This window comes from Coptis chinensis, chromosome 1 (genome assembly GCF_015680905.1).
Source record: "Coptis chinensis isolate HL-2020 chromosome 1, ASM1568090v1, whole genome shotgun sequence".
NCBI lineage: Eukaryota > Viridiplantae > Streptophyta > Magnoliopsida > Ranunculales > Ranunculaceae > Coptis > Coptis chinensis.
Window position 1 is genome coordinate 76,330,930 of NC_141456.1, and position 26,590 is coordinate 76,357,519.

At 37.0% G+C, this 26,590-nt stretch overlaps 1 protein-coding gene across 1 annotated transcript; it reads right to left on the reverse strand.

The window, feature by feature from the left end:
- Window positions 1-98: 98 nt before the first annotated feature.
- On the reverse strand, window positions 99-2,357 carry LOC147525223 (cell division cycle 20.2, cofactor of APC complex-like). Its single transcript, XM_086605730.1, is given in 5 exon segments — window positions 99-480; window positions 566-889; window positions 891-1,418; window positions 1,528-1,800; window positions 2,135-2,357. Coding segments are annotated over 5 exon segments (1,356 nt in total). The 5' UTR covers window positions 2,222-2,357; the 3' UTR covers window positions 99-336.
- Window positions 2,358-26,590: the final 24,233 nt, after the last annotated feature.

Sequence of the window (26,590 nt, forward strand, 5' to 3'; positions counted from 1 at the left end):
CGCAAAATTGATTCGAAAAGTCAGTTAAGCAAATACATTAATTGTATAGATGCGCATTGCACTCTAAGATAATGCGCAAAATTGATTCGAAAAGTCAGTTAAGCAAATACATTAATTGTATAGATGCGCTGAAACAAGTTAGTTTCAAGTTACAAGTATACGCTGTGTATAGATGTACAAACATTCTTAAAGAATACACTGTATAAATATTTGTGCTGAAACACTTTAGTTTCAAGTTACAAGCACTTGCTGGCTTAAATAATTTACAGAGAAAACCAAGCAGAGATGATGATACTCTTCATGATAATTTACAGAGATGATGATACTCTTCATTTTTCATCTGATGCGATTAACTTTTGCAAACGGCTCTGGATTTGCTTTGGGGGCAGGCTTTGTCGCCACTTCAGGAGTACCAAAAACATTCCAAAATCTTAGTGTTTCATCCCCAGCAGCACTTGCTACTGTGCACCCATTTGGACTCTGCAAGTTAAACAATGAACAATTTAGCAACATTAAATTTTACAATTCTATCAGTAAACACCTAACACCTAACACCTAACATCACCTGAGCCATGAATAGAACTCTTGAAGTGTGACCAGTGAGCTCAGCAATCTTAACCATTGATGGGTACTTCCAAAGAGTTAACTGATTATCTGTGAAGCCATGAGAGCTCAGCAGTTCCCTCTCATTCTTATTCCATAGCAAGGAACAGACTTGTGAACCGGTGTCGACAGAGTTCAAGCAAGCACCAGTGTGGGTGTTCCAAAACTTAATGCAACGGTCACCACCACCCCCACCTGAAGCGAGCAGATTAGCCTGAAAAGGACACCAGGCAAGCGCCTTGACTGCAGCTGTGTGGTCCTCAAGCCTGTGAAGCCACTGAGTAAGGAGAGTTTGAGGAGGCCACTGATTGATCCCAAATATGGAGAAGGTTGTCATTCCCTCCACTTGCTAACTGCTGACCCGAGGATGACCACTTCAGTCCACAAACTTCCTGATGATGCCCTTCGTATTTTTCAACAATATGGTCCCTAATTCGCACATCGTTGTTGGTGATCAAGCCATCCATTCCACCAGTACTCAAGATATGATTGTTCCAATCCAGAGACCCAACACGTGATCTATGACCGCCTTTTAGCGTTCTAAGTCTCCGATTAGATGCAGTATCCCATAGATGAACTTCAGCATTGTTCAAGCCAACTGCAATGTGACGACCATCAGGAGCCCAACTAACACTTGTAACAGGACCATTTTCGTCGTCGACAGTCACAAGCTCAGACGTAGATGCAGTAGAGGCATCCCACAAATAAACTGTGTTTCCAAGTGCGATGGCTAGAATGTTACTGCTACTCCAGTCCAGCAAGTTCAAGTAATAATCATCTAAAATCTCAGGTGCATCCAAAGTCCTTTCCGAAGTCTGTTGTAAACCAAAGAACACAATCAGTAAAACAGTACTACCTTAAAACTCTATTGTGATTCATGAATGATATAAATCAAGAAACAAAGTAAAAGATAAGAAGACTTACTTGAGGAATGGATCTTCGGGGTTTTACTGGTTTCGCTTGATGAAAAGTAGAAGCTGGTTCAGGAAACAGCGACTCTGCAGCAGGTGGTGGCTTGTTTTTAAACGCTAGAATCCTAGGTCTGTTCATGTTGAATACCTCAGCCAGTTGCTTCCTATAAGCCTCTTTTGCTGGAGAACTCGCGACCGGGTTTTCCTTCCCTTTCCTAGCTTCCGTAAGCATGTAGTGCGCATAGTCAAAGTCCATCGCAGACCTATTAGGGATAAATCTGTCCAACTGCATAAACAATAAAATCAAACCCCCCATCAGCAATTCATTCCACAAGATCAAAAAATTCATTGAAAAATCATCAACCAAATCAAAACCCCAGTTATCCACCAAATCAAATTCCAGAAAAATCCCTAAAAAAAATTTCAAGAAAACAAGAACCCCAATGTTTTTGTATACATGATTATAGCGAAAATAAACAAAACCCATAACCAGCAAATCATTGGAAAAGCTCAATAAAACCCTAAGAAATATTTCAAGAAAACAAGAACCCCCAATAAAGAAAACTGAATAATCTGATTGAAAGAAACAAGAATCAGAGAGAATAGAGTGGGGTGCTTACGTTTTCACCAGATTTTTTCCTTGGAAGGTAAGTTTCCTGAAGAGGGTATCTACTGCTAGCCATGTTTGAAGAACCACCTGCGTCCATTAAACAAAAACAACACAAAACAAAAAGAAGAGCCTGCAAAGCAGAAACCAAGATCAAACTGGAAAAGAAAATATAAACAAATTGTTACAACAGATTATAAAGTAAATAGTAATAACTAAAACAAGCAGCTTTCTTCTTCTATCTTGTGAGAGAGCGTAGTGAAGATGAAGAAGCAGCGGCGTGTTTCGAGAGAGAGGGAGAAGAGAGATTTGTTGGTGGAGCTTTGGGGATGTGGCTGGTTTGATATATATATAATACTTGGTGAAGGGGTTTCTAATTCAGGGTTGGAGATTTTGTAACGGCTATAATTTTACACATGCTATTTTAATGGACTAATTCGACCGTTGAATTAGTGGTTTGACCAAAATGCCATTCGAGTGACCGACTTGGACTATGACAAAAGCACGCTACTTTTGTATTTCCCCGCCGCACGTGACGTCTCTTGTTACACAGTAAACTGGCTTGTGATGGGCTGAAAAATGCGATATTATGGCCCAGAGCCCACACAGTGATGTTCCGAAATTCCAAATTTTGGAACGAAGCTTTCGGAACCAAATAAGAGCATCGACTGAAAAAAGCTTGAATAGATTAGGGTTCACAAAAAACATTCAGGTTTTGTTTGGAATCTATCAGAACCAGTAAAGTTTTAATATGAATACATTTCAATAGGACATTGGTGGTTGCGAGTTGCCAATTAACCTTAACAAATGCATGATAAGTATTCTACTATTCAAAGTCTATAGAGTTTTCGGTTGTTATAGCTATGAAGGAGCCGCTCTACGTATTGGTTTTTTTTCCTAAAGTCTTGAAACCCGTCATTCGAGATCGATAGTTAGGCATGGTTTATTTGGATTCTAATTATGATTGGTAATTATAATTATATAGAGGAGACTCATCTAATTTTTTTTTAAAAAAATTAAGAATAATTATGTTATTTAAGTGATATTAGAGAGATTTTTCTAAATTATTAATAAAAGAGTGTTTGTTTTAATTTTCAATGAGGGAAATTGGGGATAATTATATAATTTAAGTGACATTAGAGAGGTTCTTCTAAATTATTAATATGGGGTGGGGGTTGGGGTGGGGGGGGGGGATGCGTTTTTAAATAGGGAGATCACAAATTGCCTACTCGATAGTGGAGAGATGAGGTAATTATTGGGATACCTCGTACGGTTTCCACTGCTTGTTGTTGCCCCGGCCCATTAATGTTTTTGAATCAAATATCAAGGCTTTCTACTGGCTACATACTATAAGAGCATTCCCAATGCAGGTGGTTTTGGGTGGTTTGTGACTATAGTCACCGGTTTTTGTAAAAAAGGGGTATTCAATGCAGAGGTGAAAAACTGGTGACTATTTTCCCTAGTTGAAATCAAGGTGAAATCTTTCACTGAGATAGTGGCTGACTTGTTAACTTCGGACAGGATGTTGGATTCCGTCTAGATTACAAAACTCACCATACGGAATCCAATATCCAATATCCAGACGGAATCAAACATCCCGTCCGGAGTCCTAACCGCTAGTTCACCAACGGTCAAAAAGTCAGAACGGTAAAAAACGGTCAAAAATAAAAACTTTGGTATATATACAACATTTGTTCCATTTCAACTCACACTTCCAACAATCATATATCATATTCTTCTTCTTTAAAATCAGTTCTTCAAAAAAACAAAATATCAAATGGCATCATCTCAAGCATCTCAAACAACTCAAACAAGTGGTAGCACTCAAGCAAAAGCAAAAACTCACTTTAGCATGTCCGAAGATCAAGTTATGTCTTGCTTGGATAAAAATTAGTGAAGACTCCATTGTTGGTGTTTTCCAAAATGCAAAAGGATTTTGGAATCGTGTAACAAATGAGTTCAATCAAGCACGTGGGTCTGATAGGTCTTCCGATTCAATTAGTGGTAGATGGAAATATATTTCGAAAATGATGAATAAGTTTGTTGCAATTGTGAATGCGGTGGAGGCTCGACATGCAAGTGGTACAACAATACAAAGCCGGGTAATTACAACTTCGTCAATTTGTCAATTATTGATTATCTTAGTCTTAGTCTAATTATTTCCATCTTAGTCTAATTATCATTTCCATCTTAGTCTTAGTCTAATCATTATCTTAGTCTAATTATTATTTCCATATTAGTCTTAGTATAATTATTATTTTAGTCTAATTATCTTATTCTAATTATTTCTATTTTATTTTTTAGTTGTCCAAGGCAAGGATGACGTACCAACTACAAGAAAAAGCGTATTTTTCACTTGATCATTGTTACGTTATACTCAAGGATAATCCAAAGTGGAGTAACATTTTTGAGGCAAGGTCAAGCCGCCCTACAAAAGGAAAAGGTCGCAAAAATGATGATGAAGATTCAACTTCTAATTCACCAAGTGTTGGTGGAATTGAATTGGAGGGTTCTCAAGAAATAGAGCGTCCTCAAGAAATGGAGCGTCCTCTTGGATCGAATAAAGCTAAGTCTAAGAGGAACCAAGAAAAATCAGTTTGTATGTTGGAGGGTTACTTTATACATTTAGAGGATACATTTATAAATGATACAAATGAAACACAAAAGTGCTTAGAACTTAGGGAAAGGGAGCTTGCATATGGCCAAAGAACTGTGATGGCAAGAGAAGAAAAAAATCGGATTCAAATGGAAAAAAATCAGGTTCAATTGGAAAAAAATCGGCTTCAAAAGATGCAATATGAAGCTAAGATTTTAGCGACCGATACAAGTGTCCTCCATCCCCGATGCAGCTTTTATAATCGAAAAGCTGAAATCGTCTTTGAATGGGTAAAATATAGAGGTGGCTCTAGCTCTAACTAAGCTTATGTAATATCTAGTATTTTATTTTAATTAATGCACTATGTATTTTAATTAATGCATTTTAATTTCACTATCTTTTTAATTAAGAGTCTTTTTGAGTTATCCCCCCAAAGTTATGTCGAGTTTTGTGTTTAACCCCCAAAATTTGAATCATCACAATTAGACCCCCAATCTGTCTCAGACTTCTAAAACACATTTATTTTTTTTTCATAATGCCCAAACTACCCTTTCACAGTTGTACATATTTAGAATTCAGACCGACCTCAAACATCATTTCCTCCTGAAAATGTAGAACAGAGCCTGCATAGAGAATTGGCATGATTAAGAACTAAGAACAATTTGAGCTTCAGATCGACCTCAAAAACTTGATTCAAGGGTATGTACAGGGCTTGTAGATTTAGTGAAGGGATTGAGTTGTTTGTTAGGCTTTGTAGAGAGGGTCATGAACTTAATCCTTTTGTGTTTACTACCGTTATTAAGTCGTTTATTTGTATGGAGTATGCCGAGCTTTGTTGGCACGTTCATGCTTGTATTTGTAAGCTTGGTCATGATTCCAATGCATTTGTTGGGATTAATTAATTGATCATTATCTTGTTTGTGGGTTTGTTGAGGATCACGAAAAGAAGTGTTTACTGGGATTCTTGACAAGGATATGGTTTCTTGGACTGGAATGGTAGCTTGCTATAGTGAGAATGGGGAGGAGGCTTTGAAGCTTTTCTCTAGGATGTGGGAGGAGAGCCCATGTTGGATTCAAAATGTGAATTTGAGGCTCAGTTTAATTGGGGAAAAAACAATTTTGCTCTGTAATTTTCTTGAAAGGGTAGTTTGGGCATTATGGAAAAAATGAATAGTGTTTTTAGAAGTCTGAGACAGATTGAGGGTCTAATTGTGATGATTCAAATTTTGGGGGTTAAACACAAAACTCGACATAACTTTGGGGGGATAACTCAAAAAGACCCTTTAATTAATAAACTATGTATTTTAATTTCACTGTTTTTTTTAATTAATGCACTATGTATGTTCTTTCCAATATAATTATTTTCATAGAAATACAATTACCAATAAAATTAAAATACATTGTAATATAGTTCATTAAAACACAACTCATAAAACACGTAAGAATTTCATAGTTCACTTTTGGAATTACATAGTAAATACATTAGGTAAATACATAGGAACTTCATAGTTCACATTAGGGAATACATAGGAAATACATAGTTCACTCGTTTTCATTTCTATTTTCATTTTCCCTTCCTTCTCCCTCCTCTGGATCCGACCAATCTAGATCATAAATTGGTACTATTGTTTCTTCAATTCCAGTCCAATTAAAAACATGCTCAACTAAGTCCTTTTGAAGATTAGTATATGTAACTTCATTTCTAATTTTATTTCTTGCTTCAATCATCTGATAGACAAAATGATAACCATCATCTTCCTGAAAGAGCGCAGGTATTGTTTCTTTCCTCTGACCTTTCCAATTCCACACTCCATTAGCACGTTCATTCTCAACAATCATATTATGCATTATAATGCATGCCTTCATTATGTCTCCAAGAACAACAACACTATGACAACGCGCAGAAGCTTTAATAATATGTCATCTTGCCTGTAAAACTCCAAACGTCCTTTCAATATCTTTTCTTGTAGCGTCTTGACATTGACTAAAGATCTTTTCATGCTTATTTCTTGAATAACGAATGGATTGAACAAATGTGCCCCATTTTGGATAAATACCATCATCAGCAAGATAATACCCCATATTGTAGTCATTACCATTCACATTAAATGCAATAGCAGGAGCCTCACCTTGCTCTAATGATTCAAAAACATGAGAACGATGAAGCATGTTAATGTCATTATGCGAACCTAGTAAGCCGAAGAAGCAATGCCAGATCCAACAGTGTTTGTCTGCAACGGCTTCAAGTACCAAAGTTGGTTCATTCTTATACCCTACATGTTGTCCAGCCCATCCAGTTGGACAATTCTTCCACACCCAGTGCATACAGTTGATTGATCCAAGCATTCCTGGAAAACCCCTTGCCGCATTTTCAACTAATATCCTAGCCATGTCTGCCTCAGTTGGTCGTCTCAAGTACTTTTCCTCAAACGCAGTGATTATTGCCTTGCACCAACGCTTTATAGATACAGTTGCTATGGAATCTCCAATTTGAAAATACTGATCCGTTGAATCAGAAGAACAACCAGTTGCTAATTGTTCAATTGCAGCTAGTTCCTTTTGCAACCCAGAAGTTGCTTGCCGACCTAATCCATCCACCTTGTCTTTGAAGTAATCGTCGAATGCTGCAACAGTTTTCAACATATACATAAAAAGCTCTCTTGTCATCCTGTACCTTCGCCTAAACTTATGAGGAGGCCACCTACAAGCTGTTGTGAAGTAATCCCTCATTATCTTTTGTTTACTGAAATCACCACCATCTCTAAACGTGTAATCTCTGCCCATCACAGATCCACCGCGTTTGTCTGTATCAACATCTTCAATTTCAATGGCTGCTTGAGTCATTAATACCCCAGCAGTGGATAATAACTGCAACCTCCTCCTCCTCCTCCTTCGCCTCATCATATCATTATGCTCATCTCTTACTTTTTCCATGTAGTCATCTTCAGCGAAAGTACCAGAAGACGATCCGGTAAAACCAGAAGACAAACTATTAATACTAGATCTTCCCCATAACCTTTGGTTAAATGCAATTCTTTCTTCTTTAGACATTTTTTCAATTTTTAGCTTGGTTATGGGGAAGAAGATGGCTGTTTGTTTGTTTGATCTAAAAGAAAGAAGAGTAAAACGAAATATGAAAGGTAAGGTCACATGTGATAGTTATATTTTGGTCCACTCTCCAATTGACAACACATTTTATCATATTTTTGTTCACTCTCCAAGTGACAACACAATCGATCCAAATGTCTATCCAAATGTACCTTCAATAACTCCAAATGTATCTATGGGCCACCATCAATAATTCCAATGTACTGAACAAAGAAGAGGCGCAGTGGCATGGACCTATAAACCAGACGAGATGTTACATTCCATCTCGGTCTACACCATACACTATTCCTGTCAGAACCAAACCTGAAAAAATGAGTGATATTCCTGAAAAATTTCCTATTAGGACCAAGACATAGGAAATGAGTGAAATGAAATTTATATTTCCTGTTATAACCAAGCCTGGAAAAAATGAGTGAAATGCAACTTATAATTCCTTCCTGAAAAAATTATACAGTATACTTTGGAAACATACTAACTAATAATTCCTGAAAAAGTTTTGCCATAACTTCATTTGTTTTATTGACATATTCATATTCAAAACTTGCTAATATACTTTGGAAATAATAAATAAGACAAACAACAATCCTGAAAACACCCAAGTCTAACACAGAAACTCGATAAAAAAACTAACTTATAATTCCTAAAATTTTTTTGCCATAACCTCCTTTGTTTAATGACATATTCATATCCAAAACTCATCAAAGAAAAACCTGCAAATAAAAAAAAATTGTTACAAACAACAATCCCAAACACCATATTACAAGTAATGGCGCGCAATTATTACAAACTAGAAAAAAAATATCTACTGAGACCTCCTCCCCTTACGAGAAGGCTCGGTCGAAGAGCTCTCCCCCCTACGTCGTTGTCGCCTCTCTGGTTGAGGTTGAGCTTGAGGTGTGGCACTTGCAACATTCTCCAACTCTTGCACACGTCTCTAAAGCTGCAAAGTTTGATTTCGCTTTTGTTGTAAGTACCCAAAACTTTGACGAGAGGACTCCATGAACGACGCACGCATGGCATAACTAAGAGAGTTGTAGTTAAGCTCCTACCTTACTTCATCCTGTTTAACAAAACAAATGCATGTTACATGTTATAGTGAATAATAATAACAAATCATGAATAAATTTAAATCATACTAACCACGGCTAACTGCTCAAACTGTTCTGAATAATGAGGCATTTGCTGGTGGAATAGGTATGCTTATCTCTTGCCCCTAAGAAGTAATCATGGTCCAGTGCCAAATGTTAGACTCATCAAATATCTGTGGAATTCTTTGCGGCATCTCAATATCATGAAACACCCTGGGCTGTGACTGTGGCAACTCCACTCCTTTTGGAAAATGAATGTCATTCCTCAATGCTTCGGAAGTAACCCCTTCAAAATTGGTGCCCCGGTATAATGCACCTAGCAAGAGACCTCGACCAACCCTCTTCCAATACAAGTCATAGTTTCCCGTAAAAATGAAAGCTGATGCGTCTGACCAATCATTTGGGTTTGCTCTATAGTGTGAAAGAGTTGCAGGAAGAATATCAGAGGCTGTCATATCTATGGGTGGCGGGTAGGGTATAACAATCTCTCCAGATACTTGACGCCAACATTTGTCCCCAAGGTACCATGCAGTTACTGACCCTACAAGTATCATTCGCCGCTGACAAAGAAACCTTGCTCTATGACACATATAGGATAGTCTACGGTACTCAGTGTTCTCTAGAACATCTGGAATATCCGCATAAGGGGTCTGAAATATGAAGGACTCGGCCCATGGTTACCACTCAATTCGGGTAGCTCCTAAAAGGTCAATCTGTTGACGAGTGTTATGAATATTATGCGATAGATCCCCATACCCCCTCTGCCTATGATGAAGCCCCTCTTCCAACCTCTTCAACACAGGATGCATCACACGAAAATGTCTGTACCACCAATACTAAATCAATAGATAAAATATAATATATATATATATATATATATATAACATGCCAACATTAATAATTAGATAAATAAATGAAATGAAACAATAACTTAATAAATAAGACTTACTGGTATAATCCAAACAAAGCCGCACAAATTGCCTTTAGCGGCTTTCATCTCAACTGCGAGGTCTAGCTAGCGGTAAAGGTATGCTAAGATGGATTGACCCTAGTCATAATCCCACATCCTCTCTACGTCTGAGATAGCGGCCATCCACCTAATACGTAAAAAACTATCAGCGTATCCGAATAATACCGCACCAACAAAGTAGAAGAGGAAGGCACGTACATATTCTTGGATCAACTCCTCACCAATATGATAGTCTTTCGGCTTCTCCTTTAGCCTATTCGATCAAGTATCTCGAAGTAAACCAACTCATATTTATCACTCTTCCCTTAAACTGCTCAGCCGATAATCTCAAGAACCCATCTTCCTCATCATCTTCTACCAAATCAAAACCTTCAAAGAAATTCATTGCCGTAGTAAAAACCTCCAAATTTTCATCAAAAGGAACGACATCTCCATAACTAATTGGGATACCCGTGAGCATTGTGAAATCAAGAGGGGTAATCCCAAGGCCCCCATGGCAAATGGAATGTGTGGGTAGATTTCCACCACCGCTCAACTATCCCAAACAACAATGCTTGATCATTTTGTCCCAAATTAGAATTCAAAAAGTTTCCAAATAGTGTGGTGGCTATAATGTTGGTAACCGTGACAAAATTAGGATCCGTTTTTTTATTTCAAACAACGCCACCACGACATAGCATTTGAAAGTGCACAACGCACTTTCCATAGGTGTACTTCCTACATTCATATTACACGCAATACAACAAACTATTCAATACGATATAATTTCAACTCAAATTTTTTTTAACACAATGCAACAAATTCAAACTAATTACACAACAACAAACTTGATATAAACTAACATAAATAATAATAATTAACATAAAAAAAAAATCTAAAACTTACTTGAGACTCCGCCACTCGATTTGCTACGTGTTGGACCGATGTTGATGCTAATGGTGGGTGTTCCTCGATTTCACAATACGGTGGAAAATTAAACCCAAGTTCAATTTCGTCCTCCTCGCCCACATTTTGCGTTCTTGACGACGATCCTTTTTGCCTTTTTTTTGGATATTTTAAAACTTCTAAACTATCTACTACGCTCTTCATGTGGTGAGGTTGGTGGGAAATCATTGGGGGGTGGAGAAGTCATTAGGGATTGAAGAAATTGAAAAAAAGTTGTTAATGGCAGCAAGAAAATCGTAATAGAGGCTGGGAAGAAAGTGAAAATGGGACTGTTTTGCGTCTGTGATATTATACTCACCAGATGGGATGTTACATTCTGTCTCGTTATAAAAAACCAGACGAGATGTTACATTCCGTCTCAATAAAAAAGCCTCCATACGGAATCCAACATCCCGTTCGAGATTTTTTTTTCACCTTTGTATTGCACAACTTCACCTTGTTTTTCACCGTTTTGGTGATAAGGGGGGGAATAACTACCCTAGGTGGAGGTGATAGGGGGGGGGGGGGGCAGAATAAATCCACCTGCATTGGGAATGCTCTAAGGAAATGAGTATAAAACTTTATCACACATAGATTTATTTCTCAACATTTTCTTAAGAAGGGAATGGAAATAGAGAGATAACTCACGAATAACTTTATTATTGTCAACTCTCTATTTGTCCATAAGTCTACAACTCAATTTATAAGGTAACAACTATGAAAATAGAGTTCTATCCTAAAAAGATTTTAATAGAAAGTACTCCACAATATAAATAGCATAAATAGCCTAAAATACTAATTAAACACTACTTCATGTTGAATTCTATGTTAGTGGTGATGCTAGGAGAGTTGAGACATAGATATATTAGAGAAACCAATAATAAGAACAGAGAAGACTAGAGATTGATTAGGGTTGGAGTTTAGAGTCTGAGAGAGAGTTTGTTCTCTATCTAGAGTTACATACTTATACTAACCTAAAATATGATAATAGCAACTACTAGATATGGATATCCACACTTATAGAAATATGGGACTTTCCATATTGGACATATACTAATACTCCCCCTCAAGCTGTAATTATGCAAACTATGCAAATTACAACTTGGATTACAAAAAAACAAAAGATAATAATACTGCTCCTCTTTTCGCATAGAACTGTCTTTAGTTGAAAAACTCGAACAACTGTTGAGACCTGGAGGTGAAACTGTCGGTGTAGGCAATGGCCTAACCTGAATACTGAAGGTGTACCACAGTCACAAACTGAAATCATTACACCGGTTTAGTGGCGCCTTGCTTGGCTACTACTCACTCCATTCGCTGTTATGGCTGTCATAATATAAAATGAAAACAATTACACTGACTTGATGTGCGCTTCTTGGCTACTACTATAAATATCACTGTTAATGTTAACAAAATACTATTATGGGTACTCCTGAAACATACTTGCAAATGAAGCTTCTTGATCTACACCAAACATAATGCGGTTGAGGCTTGATCGCTATCCTAATCTTGAAGACGATGATAAAAGTTAAAACGATAATTTTACCTACGAATAAGTAATGAGACTCGAACTTAAGTAAAACTAAAACTAATTTACGCTTAATGTTATCAAAGTTTTCTACACTCTCGATGCTATTGCACTAAGTGGAGTAGAGAATTCGTTCCACTCCTAGTTCTTTAGAATTAACGTTAACTAATATTATCAGTCTATCCAAAGTCAATGAGAGTAAAAGCGAAAATTATACTACGATGGAAATTATACTAACAAGATACGATAATTCAACAACTAATACTAAATTGATGATATGACAAGGAATTAGGGGGGATTGATTCCACCTTAACTCGACTTAATCAACTAGAGATGTATTGTCGTAATCCGAATTGCAATGCTTTTGCATAGTAATTGGGTCTTCCTAATCCCTAATTGTTCATGGTAATCTCTACCAACTAACAACTAGCATATGAAACAATCAAACCCATTCTCATGGTGAACTAATTGTTTTCTAGAATGGAATGAAATATTACAAACTATTCTAGGCAAATCGAAATCAAGCTTCATCAAGGCTTCTTCAACCCTCTAATGGAGGTTTTAGCCTTGAATCATTACGCTATCATTTCTCAAACAAGAACTCATAGAACAACCCATTATTGATATAAATGATTGACTTATAAATCTAATTTGAATAATAATAATAATGATTTCAATTGAATTAAAACAAGATTTAAAACTAAATTAGCACTACGATTATGAATACTAATTATCAATGGAGACAAGCTAATTATGAATTTAAGACAACTAAATCTAAATAAGAATTGAATCAATAATCTAAATTGAAATTAAAAACTACTACTTTATTATGAAATTGAAATCTAATTCTAAATAATAATCTACTTTGTTCTAACTAATTAATTGAATGTAAAAAAACTAGATCTAAAACTATTGGCTAAAGGATACCTAAAAAACTAGATGCTTAAGAGTTAAGTCTTGTGTCTTGAAATGGAGGGGACAAGATCCACTTTTTCGTGCATGGGATAAAGAGCTATGTTTTGGGCCGGAAAATCAAGCCCAAAACCCAATTTCTTCAGTCCACAGAACCCTTTCCAGTTGGATTTGACTTCAATAGACTTTTCGTCCAGTTCTACTCCTCTAATTGGGTCAAGGTTTAAACCATTGGAAAGCTTTTTCCAAGACGGTCGTTTTGACATAAGGTAGGCCCAATTCTGAGGTATGAGTCCAAAGATACGGTCTTCGGAAGTTCTGCTAACTTTTGTGCGCTGTTTTTGCCCGCGTTAACTTTGACTTTTCAACTTTGACCGGGCTTTAAAAAGGCTTTTCTCTTTAAATCTTGGCCTTTAATCATAGAACTCCTTAGTAACCAACCCTTGCTCCTTTTTCTCGCAAAAGTGACACATTTCTGCACATAATTGACTCCAATGCCTGAAATACATAAAAACACGTAATCAGCATTAACTCTTATTTATTACTCACATAATTGGTCTAAAAGTATTATTGTTAAGAGGTTAAAACTACAGTTTTGGGCTCTTATCAAACCACCCCCAAACAGCATTTTGCTTGTCCTCAAGCAAATATGAGAAATTAGCATAAGTGACCAAAAATGGAGTTCTAACTAATCTCGTTTCGCCGAGTGCGATTGCATTGACCATATACAACAAGGCCTTAAACTACTAGAAATTCCCTAGTGGACGAGTTATAGCCTCATGAGAGTTTTCCAGTGAAGGTACTCACAAACTTCGTCTATACTACAACGACTAAGAAATAAAACTATTGTTTTCTTATTTATGTCTCAATTATCTATACATCTCACTAGCAATGAATATAGAATAATCAAGTCGAAACCTAAACTAATATATGCATAATAATCAATCATCTATGAATAAACATATATACAATGAGTAATACTATGTGATAAGAGCCCAAAACTGTTGTTTTAACCCCTTAACAATCATACTTTTAGACCAATTATGTGAGTAATAATTAAGAGTTAATACTGATTACGTGTTTTTATGCATTTCAGGCTTCAAAGTCTATTATGTGCAGAAATGTGCCACTTTAGCGAGATAAAGGAGAAAAGGTCGGTTTGCTAAGGAGTTCTGTGAATAAAGGCCAAGATTCAAGGAGACAAAGCCTTTGTAAAGCCCGGTCAAAAGCTGAAAAGTCAACACGCGGCGGGGCATTGCACAAGTTAGTAGAACTTCCGAAGGCCGTATCTTTGGACTCGGGCCTCGAATTGGGAGTATCTTATGTCAAAACGACCGGCTCTCGAAAGAGAGCTTTCCAATGGCCCAAGCCTTGGTCCAATCAGAGGAGCAAAAGTGGACAAAACATCTGTCGAAGCCAACTGCAATTGAAGAGCCCATTTTGGACTAAAGAAATTGGGTTTTGGGCCCGATTTTCCGACCCAAAACATGGCTCCAAGCCCATGCACGATTTTGGATCTGGAAGTATAAAACAAAAGCTTGACTCTTTGTTAATGGCAGTTAGGTTAGGAAGCTAATGTTAATGGAGTTTAGGGTTAGAAAAAGTTAGATCTAGATTAGTTAATTACTTAGTTTTCATTCCATTAATTAGTTTCATTCTTTGTTTTAGCTTAGTTATTTAAATCATTGAATATCATTCATTAGATAAATAAAATAGTTGTTATTCATTCAATCATATCATTGTTATTTTTATTAGATCAATAAAGTTAATTATCTTTATTCACAATCTTAGTTTTAAATTCAGTTTAATTTAATTATGTCTTATTGTTATTATTGTTCTTGTGTTGAGAATGGTAGTATAGAAATTTCACACCAAACACATCACTCTCACTGTTCCTTGTGTTTGATAAATTGAATTCTATTTAAGTCTTGAAGGTTTAAGAGTGGAACGAATCCTTACTCGTTGTATTGCATGAATATGTTTTGAGAGTAAGAAGAATTGATTTAAACGTAAGAACGGTAGGATTACGTATTAGTGTTCTTGTAGCATTAATATTTTAGGATTCTAGTATTTTTTACGGTTATCAAATGGCGCCGCTGCCGGGGATAGATTTTTTGGAGTACGATAAAAGGCCTAAAACTTGAAAACCACGGGCGGCATTCATGTTAGACCGACCACTTAAACAAAATAATTTCAACTTACCTTGGCGCCATGCCTTCAACCCGCGCCCTACCAGCTTGACAAGGAAAATTCATCCGAACAGCCCAATTTTCATAGGTAAATGCATATTTTTATTCCTTAAAGTTATTAAGTGTTTCTAACTTGTTAAATACACTTAAATCGGCGTGATACAAGACGCTTATTCAAACGCTGTAACAAGGAGGCATTCGGTACTCCTTCTTCCACTCCTCGCCTCTTACGTTAGAGGAGTTTTAATTCTAGTATAATCAGGCTTGTTTTTCATAGAAATAAATACAACACGCCTATCTAGAATTTCACACACACTACACTTGCATCAATGGCTAAAGAACAAGAGACTCCTCTCTCGATTTTTATAAAGCCCTAAACGATGGCCCTAAGTCGCATCGTTCTTGCAAACCTAGTGGGGATTTTTGAATCCCCTAATATATTTAACTTGTTACCGGTTTTCATGGTTTAGACCACGAGAAGCCTTACCAAAGACATCGTGGGATAGACCAAGTTCTCACTACATTCCATCATCCTAGCGTAAGTCCAGATCAAGTTAAACTTAGGGTGTTTCCTTTCACCCTAGCCGACAAAGGCGGCGTCTTGGTTAACTGTCAAACGCCAAACTCGTGGGACTCATGGGCTCAACTTGTTCAATTGTTCATGGAACAATTTTACCCACCACTGAAGACAGATGAAATGCTTCACAAAATTCATTTCTTCAGCCATAATCCTCATGAATCCTTTTCAGAGGCCTGGAATCGTTTCACTGATCTTCTCATTGAATGCCCGCATCATAATCTTGCGAAAGACACGCTTGTTCGTGCTTTCTTCAAGGGGCTTTCACATTATCATAAGGAGGTTCTAGATATCATGTCTGGGGGTAGTTTTCTTAGTAAAGGAGCCTTGGAGGCTTATACATTCTTAGAAGATCAATCTAAGAGGAACAACAATTGGGGAGGTAACGATTCCTCCCGCTCCTCTCCTTCTTCTCGTGAGGTTAAACATGATCCCGAGCTTAAAACTCTTATCGATGCCCTCACTAAAAAGGTAGATGCCATCTCTGTTCAACAACAATCCACTCCAGTCATGAACATTAACTCTACTCGTTGTAATGTCTGTTGTAGTCTTGAGCATTCCGACTTCTATTGTCCTCTTGTCTATGCACAAACACCACCACAACCACCACACTTCAACCAGTTAACTTCAACATCAAGGACAAGGGAACTTAGAGGACCGAGAATAGAGGTTTAGTACCCATAACCCGAACTATCAACATCAAGACATGAACGGCTCAACAAGCTTTAATTCCAATACAACCATCTACGGACAAAGTGGTAGTGACCTTGTTGGAGAAACAAAATCAAATTATGCAACAAAACTCCAACTTGATGAAAGATCAAAGATGATCAAAACTCTAATATGATGAAACAAACGATGCAAATGATGCGGTCTTTGTGCCAAAAGGTTATTGACATGTCTTCTAACCAAAATAATAACCAAACCCGGCGTTTTCCAAGTCAAGCGAAGGCCTAATCCTAAGTCAACAAACACCGCTTTGAAATAAAGATTATTTCTTGTAATGGTAATATAAACCAAAGGGGACCCTACAGTGATCACTACCCTTCGCTCGGGCTGAGTAGTTGATAACCAAGTGACTATACCTAAAGATTACCCGCCAAACTAAAAATGATACCATACCAAATACTATAATAGAAACTCAAGACCTACAACCGTAGAAATTACCGGTTAAACCACAACCAAAAAGGGAAAACATTACAAGACCCAATAATAGAAAGTGAAGACCCTACACCTGTAGAGGTTCCAATATGGACACCTAGTTGGAAAACGGCTAGAGATAAAGCAAAGACTAATAAAACTTTTATCCCTTACGCTAAAAATAGCGATAAAGCACCATATCCCCAAAGACTAGTTGTGTTTAAAAGGGCGAGAATTTTGATGAGATTAAGGAAGTGTTTAAAAATTTGACTATAAACCTACCTTTTCTAGAAGCTATAAAAAGTCTACTGGACACGCTAAGTTTCTAAAAAGAGTTGTGCACCAAGAAAAGGAAAACCAACATACCCCACGAAGCATTCTTAACTCAAACAATATCCCTCTTTATCCTAACATAACGGAATTGTTAAGTACAAGGACCCCGGTAGTCCTACTATACAATGCACCTTAGGTGATACCTTCATAACAACTGCTTTATTAGACACTCAGCTTAATGTTAACTTACTCCTTTTTATTTATATAAACAACTGGGTCTAACAATACTTCAACCAACCAAAATGACTTTGCAGTTAATGATCGTTCTATTAAGTATCCCAAGGGTGTAGTTGAAAATATTCTTGTTAAAGTTCGAGATTTTTACTATCCTGCCGACTTTGTTATTCTCGACCGAAAGTTGCTCATGATTCCATTCCCATCATCTTAGGGGCGTCCTTTCTTGGCAACCGCCAATGCCCAAATCAATTGTCGGGATGGCTCAATGACTCTTTCTTTTGGAAATCTTTCTGTAGAAGTTAACATGTTTAGACAAAAAGTGAGGACAACTAGGTTTGCCTATAGAAGGAGAAGTGAAGTCCATTGAGAGTTTTGTACCTCACATTAGTGCGGTGACACTTTAGTCCCCACACTAGTAGATACCCTCTTATGGAAGAAGACAAGGATCACAATTTCTACTCCCTAGACGTAGATAACATCGAGGAAGATTTCCTTCGACTCCTTGAGTTCTCTCCTATTGACATCCATTCATCTCTTGACGCCATGACCGGAAGAAGAATTTTTTAAGCCTATCCCAAATGATTCTTCTTACCCACCTATTGAGGAATGTCTTGCATATCTCAAAGCCTCCTCGATGATATAAACCTAAGAACACTAGTTGAACACCATTCACCCACCTCACATCCTCATGTCACTCATTCACATTCCATCACGAATGTTCCTCGCCCTCTACCTTTTCAAAGAACCATTGAGTTTGTACTTGACCTTGGCGTTTCTCCTATGCTTCATAACTATCTAAAACCAACCGGTGAAGAAGTAACACCCAAGGACAAGCCACCTGACACTTTTTCATTCTTCCCACCCTTTCTTCTAACACTTATCCATATTCCAAGTATTTTCCAAAACCATTCATTTTACTCCGCGATCATTCACTTGGACACCTTCTTATTCAACTAAGTTCATGGTAGGAAGTTTTGGAGCTTGATTCTGTTTGGTGGTGCATTCCATGTTAACTATTTATGGAAAGATCCACAATTGTTTAGATTATTGATATATGGGAAACTGCATGTAAATACATATATATCACTTTAAGTCTAGGAATCGACTTTAAAAAGACCAGCGTTTTAAAACAAATTTTTACAAACCCTGTTTTCAAAATTTGTTTGGGGGTGGGTGTTTGGTTTTTCCATGCTTGATCACTAAACTTCCTATTCTTACCCCACCTCACCCCTTGAAGAGTAGCTAGATTTCTTCTTGTTTGTTGTTTTGATGTTGTTTTTATTATTTTTTATAGATAGGATATTACGTTGTTAAATTCCGTAGTTAACTTTGAATTTGGTAGTTAAATGTTGTTTGAATTTCAATTTTAATATAATGTGGTTCTTTTCAAATTGTGCATGGATTTTAGTGTTAATCCCACCTTCCCCGAATTGTTTGGGGGTGGTATTATTTATTATATCATGATTTGTAGAAGATCCTCCATTTTAGAGTTTGTTTTGGAGTGAAGGTTGAGAATATTGTCGTAATTGGCATACCTATGATTAGATGTGGTGGTAGGATGAAATCTAAGAGAGTTTAGAAGTTACTAGTCTAAATCCAAGATGAAAGATATTAGGGTTGTTATAGAATCAAGAATATGAGTTGTTTCCGTTTTCGGTTCGAAAATTTTATTGTTTCGAGAAATTGCCTTAAAAGTTTTTTTTTTGGCAACCCATCGATTCGTTTTAACAATTCAAAACCTATATAAACTTCCTTCTTTCTACACTAACAAACCACAATACATTCCACCATCATCCCGCCCATCCACTCCAAGTTTTACTTTCTTTTCATCTAAACTCCGGTTTCAGCCGCCCGAGAATACCGCCCATTCATCGAGAGCGCTGCTTCAAGCCTTTCACATTTTGGAAAATTTAGTTAGAGCGCCAGCCAGCGCCAAGCCGAAAACTTGACCACTCCCATCATCGGACCTAGAGCGACCCTGGCGCCAGCAATACTTTGAGCGACCACCGCCAAACACCGAATTCTAAAATTTCAGACTTCGCGCCACTATCTATAATGAAGCCGCCACCGACTTCCGTGGACCAGAAAAATTCCAGTTTTCTATGGGTAGTTTCGGATCATTCACAGCTATTCCAGAGCGTAATTTTGAGATGACATCTCCTACATTGATACCGAACAATCTTTCAAGATTTGTTTCAAAGCACTACTTATGGTGCTTGGTTTCATGAGGTGATCACACACACGGTTTTGGGACCGCTTATGGTTCTTGCAAGCATTTGTTCTTGGACTTGCCATGCCGCTGAAATACAAAACCCATGATGCTATTGGGTAGATAATATTCATGTCTACACTTATGACTTTTTGCATGAGGCTTATGGGTCCGACAATTTCCGTGTAGAGGACCAAGGGACATATAATGTAGCCCTTGGTAACTTGTCCCTTAATGTGATAATGTAATGTTCTTTATCATGCTAAACATATTAGGGGAGTGACATTTTTCTTCTTCTGAATAATGCCACTTGCGATGTTTTCCTTGCTTTAGGCCGAGGAACGCTATATGACCTTCCTAAGACCTTAATGTCTAGTTTAGCACGAGGCCCATAGCATGAGGCATAAGTATCTTCTTATGCCTATATTAGTTTGCCGTATTATACTATGTTTCTTCCCCTGTTTTTTGTGCCCCTTTCACGCGATTTGGGTTGGGGTTCGACATTGTGAGACCCACCAATTCTATTATTCGATCTTTCCGTGTAATGACTTGGCAAGGGTGGAGGATACAACCTCATCAGGTTGCACCTTACACCCTATCCCACCAAGTGGCTTAATAGGTTAGCAATCATAGATGATAAATGGCGTGAAGCATGGCAAATTATCATGGCATGGCAGGGCCGCGAAGGAACCTCACTTTATTATAGAAGAGGAGGATGACGAAAACGCCGGAGTGGAGGTAAGTTTTTAGTTTCAGTTAAGTGTCCGCTTATGTCCCAAGCAATTTAATTCTGTAACCCCATAATGGGTGGAACTCTTATAGAGTTAAGTCGGTTTTTTATTTCCTATATTAGTATATTCTAACCTTGTTTTGCGGATGTTCCAGAATTTCAATGCATTTCCATGGTATTTTTTTCCTACCCTCTTTATTTAAATGCTTTGAGGACAAAGCATGTTTCTTGTTTTGGGGGGGCATAGAAACACGCGGTAATTAAGACATCTGTTAGGATATAGATGTGTATAATATGCACTTGTTTTCTAGTTAAAATTTCAAAAATTCAAAAATATAAATAAAAAGTATGCTATACACTTAGGAATATTGGTATTGTTTTCTTTCTCCATGCTCTTAACAATCTAGAAGTCTCAATAGTCATTGCATCGTAATAATTGTTAGAAACTTAGGTTAATATGTAGGTAATAATCTTTGCATCTATCTATAAATTTATTACATGAGTATCTATGATTGTTAGCAAGAAGTTTCTGAAATCTAGGCTAGAGTACTTATTCTACAAATCCTGTGAGAATATAGCCTAAAGCCTTATATGAAGCCGAAACATTTGAGAAATGACACAAGGGAGAAGAAAAAAATCGGATAGAGAAATCACACGTCCACTTGCTTGATCACTAAACCATATCCTAAGCGAGAATTTAGGCCCTCTTTGGATCGATATAGCCAGAAATTCAAACCTATGAATTATTTTCCGCTAGTCAAGCCCCTCCGAGCCTTTCTTTAGCCTTCCATAAACCACAATTCCTTTACCCCTGTACAAAAACAAAACAAAATAAAAATCAACCTACCCAATTTAGAATAAGTCCGAGAATAGAATGAGGAAGAAAGAAGAAGAGAAAACCTGTAAAAAAAAATTAGTTAGTTGCTTTCAAAATAAAGAAAAGAAGTTTCCATCCAAAGAGAAAAGAAAAGAAAAAAAAAAAAAAAGAAAACAAAAAAAAATAGAAATAAATAAAAACTCCAAAAAATAGAATAAAAGGGAGTCAAAGGCCAAAGAAAAGAAAAATATGGCTAAGGATGGAAACAAAGTGTAGAAGCAAAAAGTAAATAACAAGGTTTTCTAGTTACATAATATGAAGACTCTATTATCTCGGACTTGTCCTCTAGAATATCCATTTCCTTCCTTCTTAAACCATCTCCTAATCCCCAACACCTAATAAAGACCTCTAGCTCAATTAGGAATAGGTTAGTGTGATAGTAAGTGGCAGATGTGTTTGATCGACCCGGCTTCCTTTGTTGTCATTGAGATTGTAAGGTAAAGTGTGCCCACCGCACATCGGAGTAGCTGAAACTTGAGGAAAAAATCGAGTGATTTTTGTCTTGACTTTTATGTGAGGACCTACTTAAGGGGCGCTTATTCGAAGTTTTCAGAAACGGACTGCTAAGCATTTCATAGCATTACTCATTGTATATATGTTTATTCGTAGATGATTGATTATTATGCATATATTAGCTTAGGTTTCGACATGATTATTCTGTATTCAATTGCTAGAGAGATGTATAGATAGTTGAGCATGAATAAGGAAACAATAGTTTTATTTTCTTAGTCGTTGTAGTATAGATGAAGTTTGTGAGTACCTTCATTAGAAAACTCTCACGAGGCTATAACTTCGTCACTAGGGGAATTCCTAGTGGTTTAAAGGCCTTGTTGCATATGGTCAATGCAATCGCGACTCAAATAAACGCGAGTAGATAGAACTCCATTTTTGGTCACTTATTCTAATTTCTCATCTTTGCTTGAGGACAAGCAAAATGCTGTTTGGGGGTGGTTTGATAAGAGCCCAAAACTGTTGTTTTAACCCCTTAACAATCATACTTTTAGACCAATTATGTGAGTAATAATTAAGAGTTAATACGATTCGTGTTTTATGCATTTCAGGCTTCAAAGTCTATTATGTGCAGAAATGTGCCACTTTAGCGAGATAAAGGAGCAAAGGTCGGTTGCTAAGGAGTTCTGTGAATAAAGGCCAAGATTCAAGGAGACAAAGCCTTTGTAAAGCCCGGCCAAAGCTGAAAAGTCAACACGGGCGTAAACAAAAGCACAAGTTAGTAGAACTTCCGGCCGTATCTTTGGACTCAGGCCTCGGAATTGGGAGTATCTTATGTCAAAACGACCGGCTCGGAAAGAGCTTTCCAATGGCCCAAGCCTTGGTCCAATCAGAGGAGCAAAAGTGGACAAAACATCTGTCGAAGCCAACTGCAGCTGAAGAGCCCATTTTGGACTAAAGAAATTGGGTTTTGGGCCCGATTTTCCGGCCCAAAACATGGCTCCAAGCCCATGCACGATTTTTGGATCTGGAAGTATAAAAACAAAAGCTTGACTCTTTGTTAATGGCAGTTAGGTTAGGAAGCTAATGTTAATGGAGTTTAGGGTTAGAAAAAGTTAGATCTAGATTAGTTAATTACTTAGTTTTCATTCCATTAATTAGTTTCATTCTTTGTTTTAGCTTAGTTATTTAAATCATTGAATATCATTCATTAGATAAATAAAATAGTTGTTATTCATTCAATCATATCATTGTTATTTTTTATTAGATCAATAAAGTTAATTATCTTTATTCACAATCTTAGTTTTAAATTCAGTTTAATTTAATTATGTCTTATTGTTATTATTGTTCTTGTGTTGAGAATGGTAGTATAGAAATTTCACACCAAACACATCACTCTCACTGTTCCTTGTGTTTGATAAATTGAATTCTATTTAAGTCTTGAAGGTTTAAGAGTGGAACGAATCCTTACTCGTTGTATTGCATGAATATGTTTTGAGAGTAAGAAGAATTGATTTAAACGTAAGAACGGTAGGATTACGTATTAGTGTTCTTGTAGCATTAATATTTTAGGATTCTAGTATTTTTTACGGTTATCACTATGAAATGCACTAGCATGTCCGTTTCTGAAAACTCGGAATAGCGTCCTTAAGTAGGTCCTCACATAAATGTCAAGACAAAAACCACTTTGATTTTTCCGCTCAAGTTTCGCTACTCCAGTAAGCAGTAGGCACACTTTACCTTACAATCTCAATGACACACAAGGAAGTCGAAGTCGATCAAACGCATCTGCCACTTACTATCACACCAACCTATTCCTAATTGAGCTAGAGGTCTTTATTAGTGTTGAGGGGATTAGGAGATGGTTTAAGGAGGAAGGAAATGAATATTCAAAAAGAACAAGTCTGAGATAATAGAGTCTTCATATTACGTAACTAGAGAAACCCTTGTTTTTTTTGCTTCTACACTTTGTTTCCATCCTTAGCCCTTTTTATTTTGGCTTTTTGACTTCTTTTATTTTTTTTTGGAGGTCTAACTCTTTATTATTATTATTATTTATTATTATTATTTCTTTTATTTGGATGGAAACTTTCTTTTCTTATTCTTTTCTAAAGCAACTAACTAATTTTTGTTTACACATGTTTTTCTCTTCTCTTTTCTTCACTCATCCTATTCTCAGACTCATTCTATAATGGGTAGGTTAATTTTTTTTTTTTTTTATAAAAGGGTAAAGAAATTGTGGTTTATGAAAGGCTTAGAGGGGCGACTAGCGGAAAATAATTTCGTAAGGTTTGAATTTCTGGCTATATCGATACAAAGAAGGCCTAAATTCTCGCTTAGGATATGGTATAGTGATCAAGCAAGTGGACGTGTGATTTCTCTATCCGGATTTTACTTCTCCCTTGTGTCATTTCTCAAATATTTCACTCATATAAGGCTTTATGCTATATTTTCACAGGATTTGTAGAATAAGTACTCTAGCCTAGATTTCATAAACTTACTGCCAAACAATCATAGATACTCATGCAATATATTTATAGAAAGATGCAAAGATTATTATCTACATATTAACCTAAGTTTCTAAAAACTATTCTAATGCAAACGATAAGTGAGACTTCTAGATTATTGAGAGCATAGAGAAAGAAAACAATACCAATATTCCTAAGTGTATAGCATAAAAATTTTATTTATATTTTTGAAATTTTATAATTTTTACTAGAAAACAAGTGCATATTATAGATATCTATATCCTAACAGATGCCTTAATTACACGTATTTCTATGTCACCCCCAAACAAGAAGCATGCTTTGTCCTCAAAGTATTGAAATAAAAAGGGTAGAAAAATACCATGGAAACGCGTGAAATTTTGGAACATCTGCAAAATAAGGTTAAAACATACTAATATAGAAAAAGAAAAATAGACCCAACTCTATATGAGTTCCATCTGTTGTGGGGTTAACAAGAATTAAATTGCTTGGGACATAAGCAGACACTAACTGAAAATAAAAACTTACCTTAACTCCCGCGTTTAAGCATCATCCTCATCTTCTTTAAAGAGATGAGGTTCCTTCGCGTCCTGCCACGCCATGGTGATTTGCTAGGTTTCACGCCATTTATCATCTGTAATCGCTAACCTGTTTAGCGCCACTTGGTCGGATGGGGTATAGGGGGCAACCCAATGAAGTTGCACTTGCCATCCCGGCCAAGTCATAGTACGGAAAGATCGAATAATACAATTGGTGGGTCTCACAATGTCGACCCCAACCCAATCCGTGAAACGGGCACAAAAAGCAGGGAAGAAACATAGCATAATACGGCAAACTAAAACAGGCATAAGAAGGTACCTATGCCTCATACTCTAGGCTCATGCTAAACTAGACATTAATGTCTTGCCGTCTTGGGAATGTCATATAGCAGGCGTCCCTCAGCTAGAGCAAGGAAAACGTTGCAAGTGGCGTCATTCGCAGAAGAAAAATGCCACTCCCCTAATATGTTTAGCATGATAAAGAACATGACTGTGCCCACATTAAGGGACAAGCTACCAAGGGCTATGTTATATGTCCCTTGGTCCTCTACACGGAAAATGCCGGCCCCATAATTCTCATGCAAAAGCTCATAGTTGTAGGTAGAGAAATTATCAACTATGTAGCCCCATGGGTCTTGAATCTCAGCAGGCATAGGAAGCTCAACAACAAAATCCAACAAGAACTTGGTTATTTCTATTGTTTCGTTATCAATATTGATGGAGAACACTCCATCCATCTGATAAAAGAATTTACAATGGTCATAAAAATACGAGGTAAGTGTAGGAGAATAAAGTTCATCAGAACTTACCATTATAGATTGTCATCCTGCTTGTATGATTACTTCGCGAAACCACATACCATAGGTGTCACTTTGCAACAAGTCTTCAAAAAACTGTTCCGGTATGATACGAGGGGATGTCATCACAAAACTACTCTCTAGAATAGCTGCAAACGATCCTGGAACAACCCACAAAAAATAGGAAATTTTCGTGCCTATGGATGTCAGAGCGCGGGGGGCGCTCAAACTATGCCTTGTATGGGCGCAGATTGCGCTTTGGCTATGATCGAGTTCCAGGCACTTAGAATTCACTTTTCTTGGTTGTTCCATGGTCGCTCAGATTTGGTCTTGTGAGGGCGCTGGGTGCGCCAGTCTAAATTGAGGAACAAAGCGGTTCAAAAACGTGGGGAGCGCTTTTTATTCAAACGCGAAGCGCCCCCGTATAGCTGGAGTGTTAAAGTGAAGAATAAAAGAGGGAAACTTGGGAGTGAAAGGTGGGAGATGAAAGTGAGATGTAGTGTGGGTTGTGAGTGTAGAATGAAGGAAGTTTATATAGGGTTTTAGTTTCTAAAACGAATTAACAAGTTGCCAAAAGCTTTTAAGGCAATTGCCGAAAACAAAATATTTCCAAAAACCTAAAACGGAAACAACCCATATTCCTTATTCCAAAACAAACCTAATATCTTTTAGGTTGAATTTAGAATATCAACTTCCTAACTCATCGAAATTTCATCCTACCACAATATCTAATCATAGTCATGCCAATATCGGCAATATTTCTAACAATCATCGAAATATCACTTCTAAATTTGTGGATTATATAAAAACAATTCTAAAAGACATAATACCACCCCCAA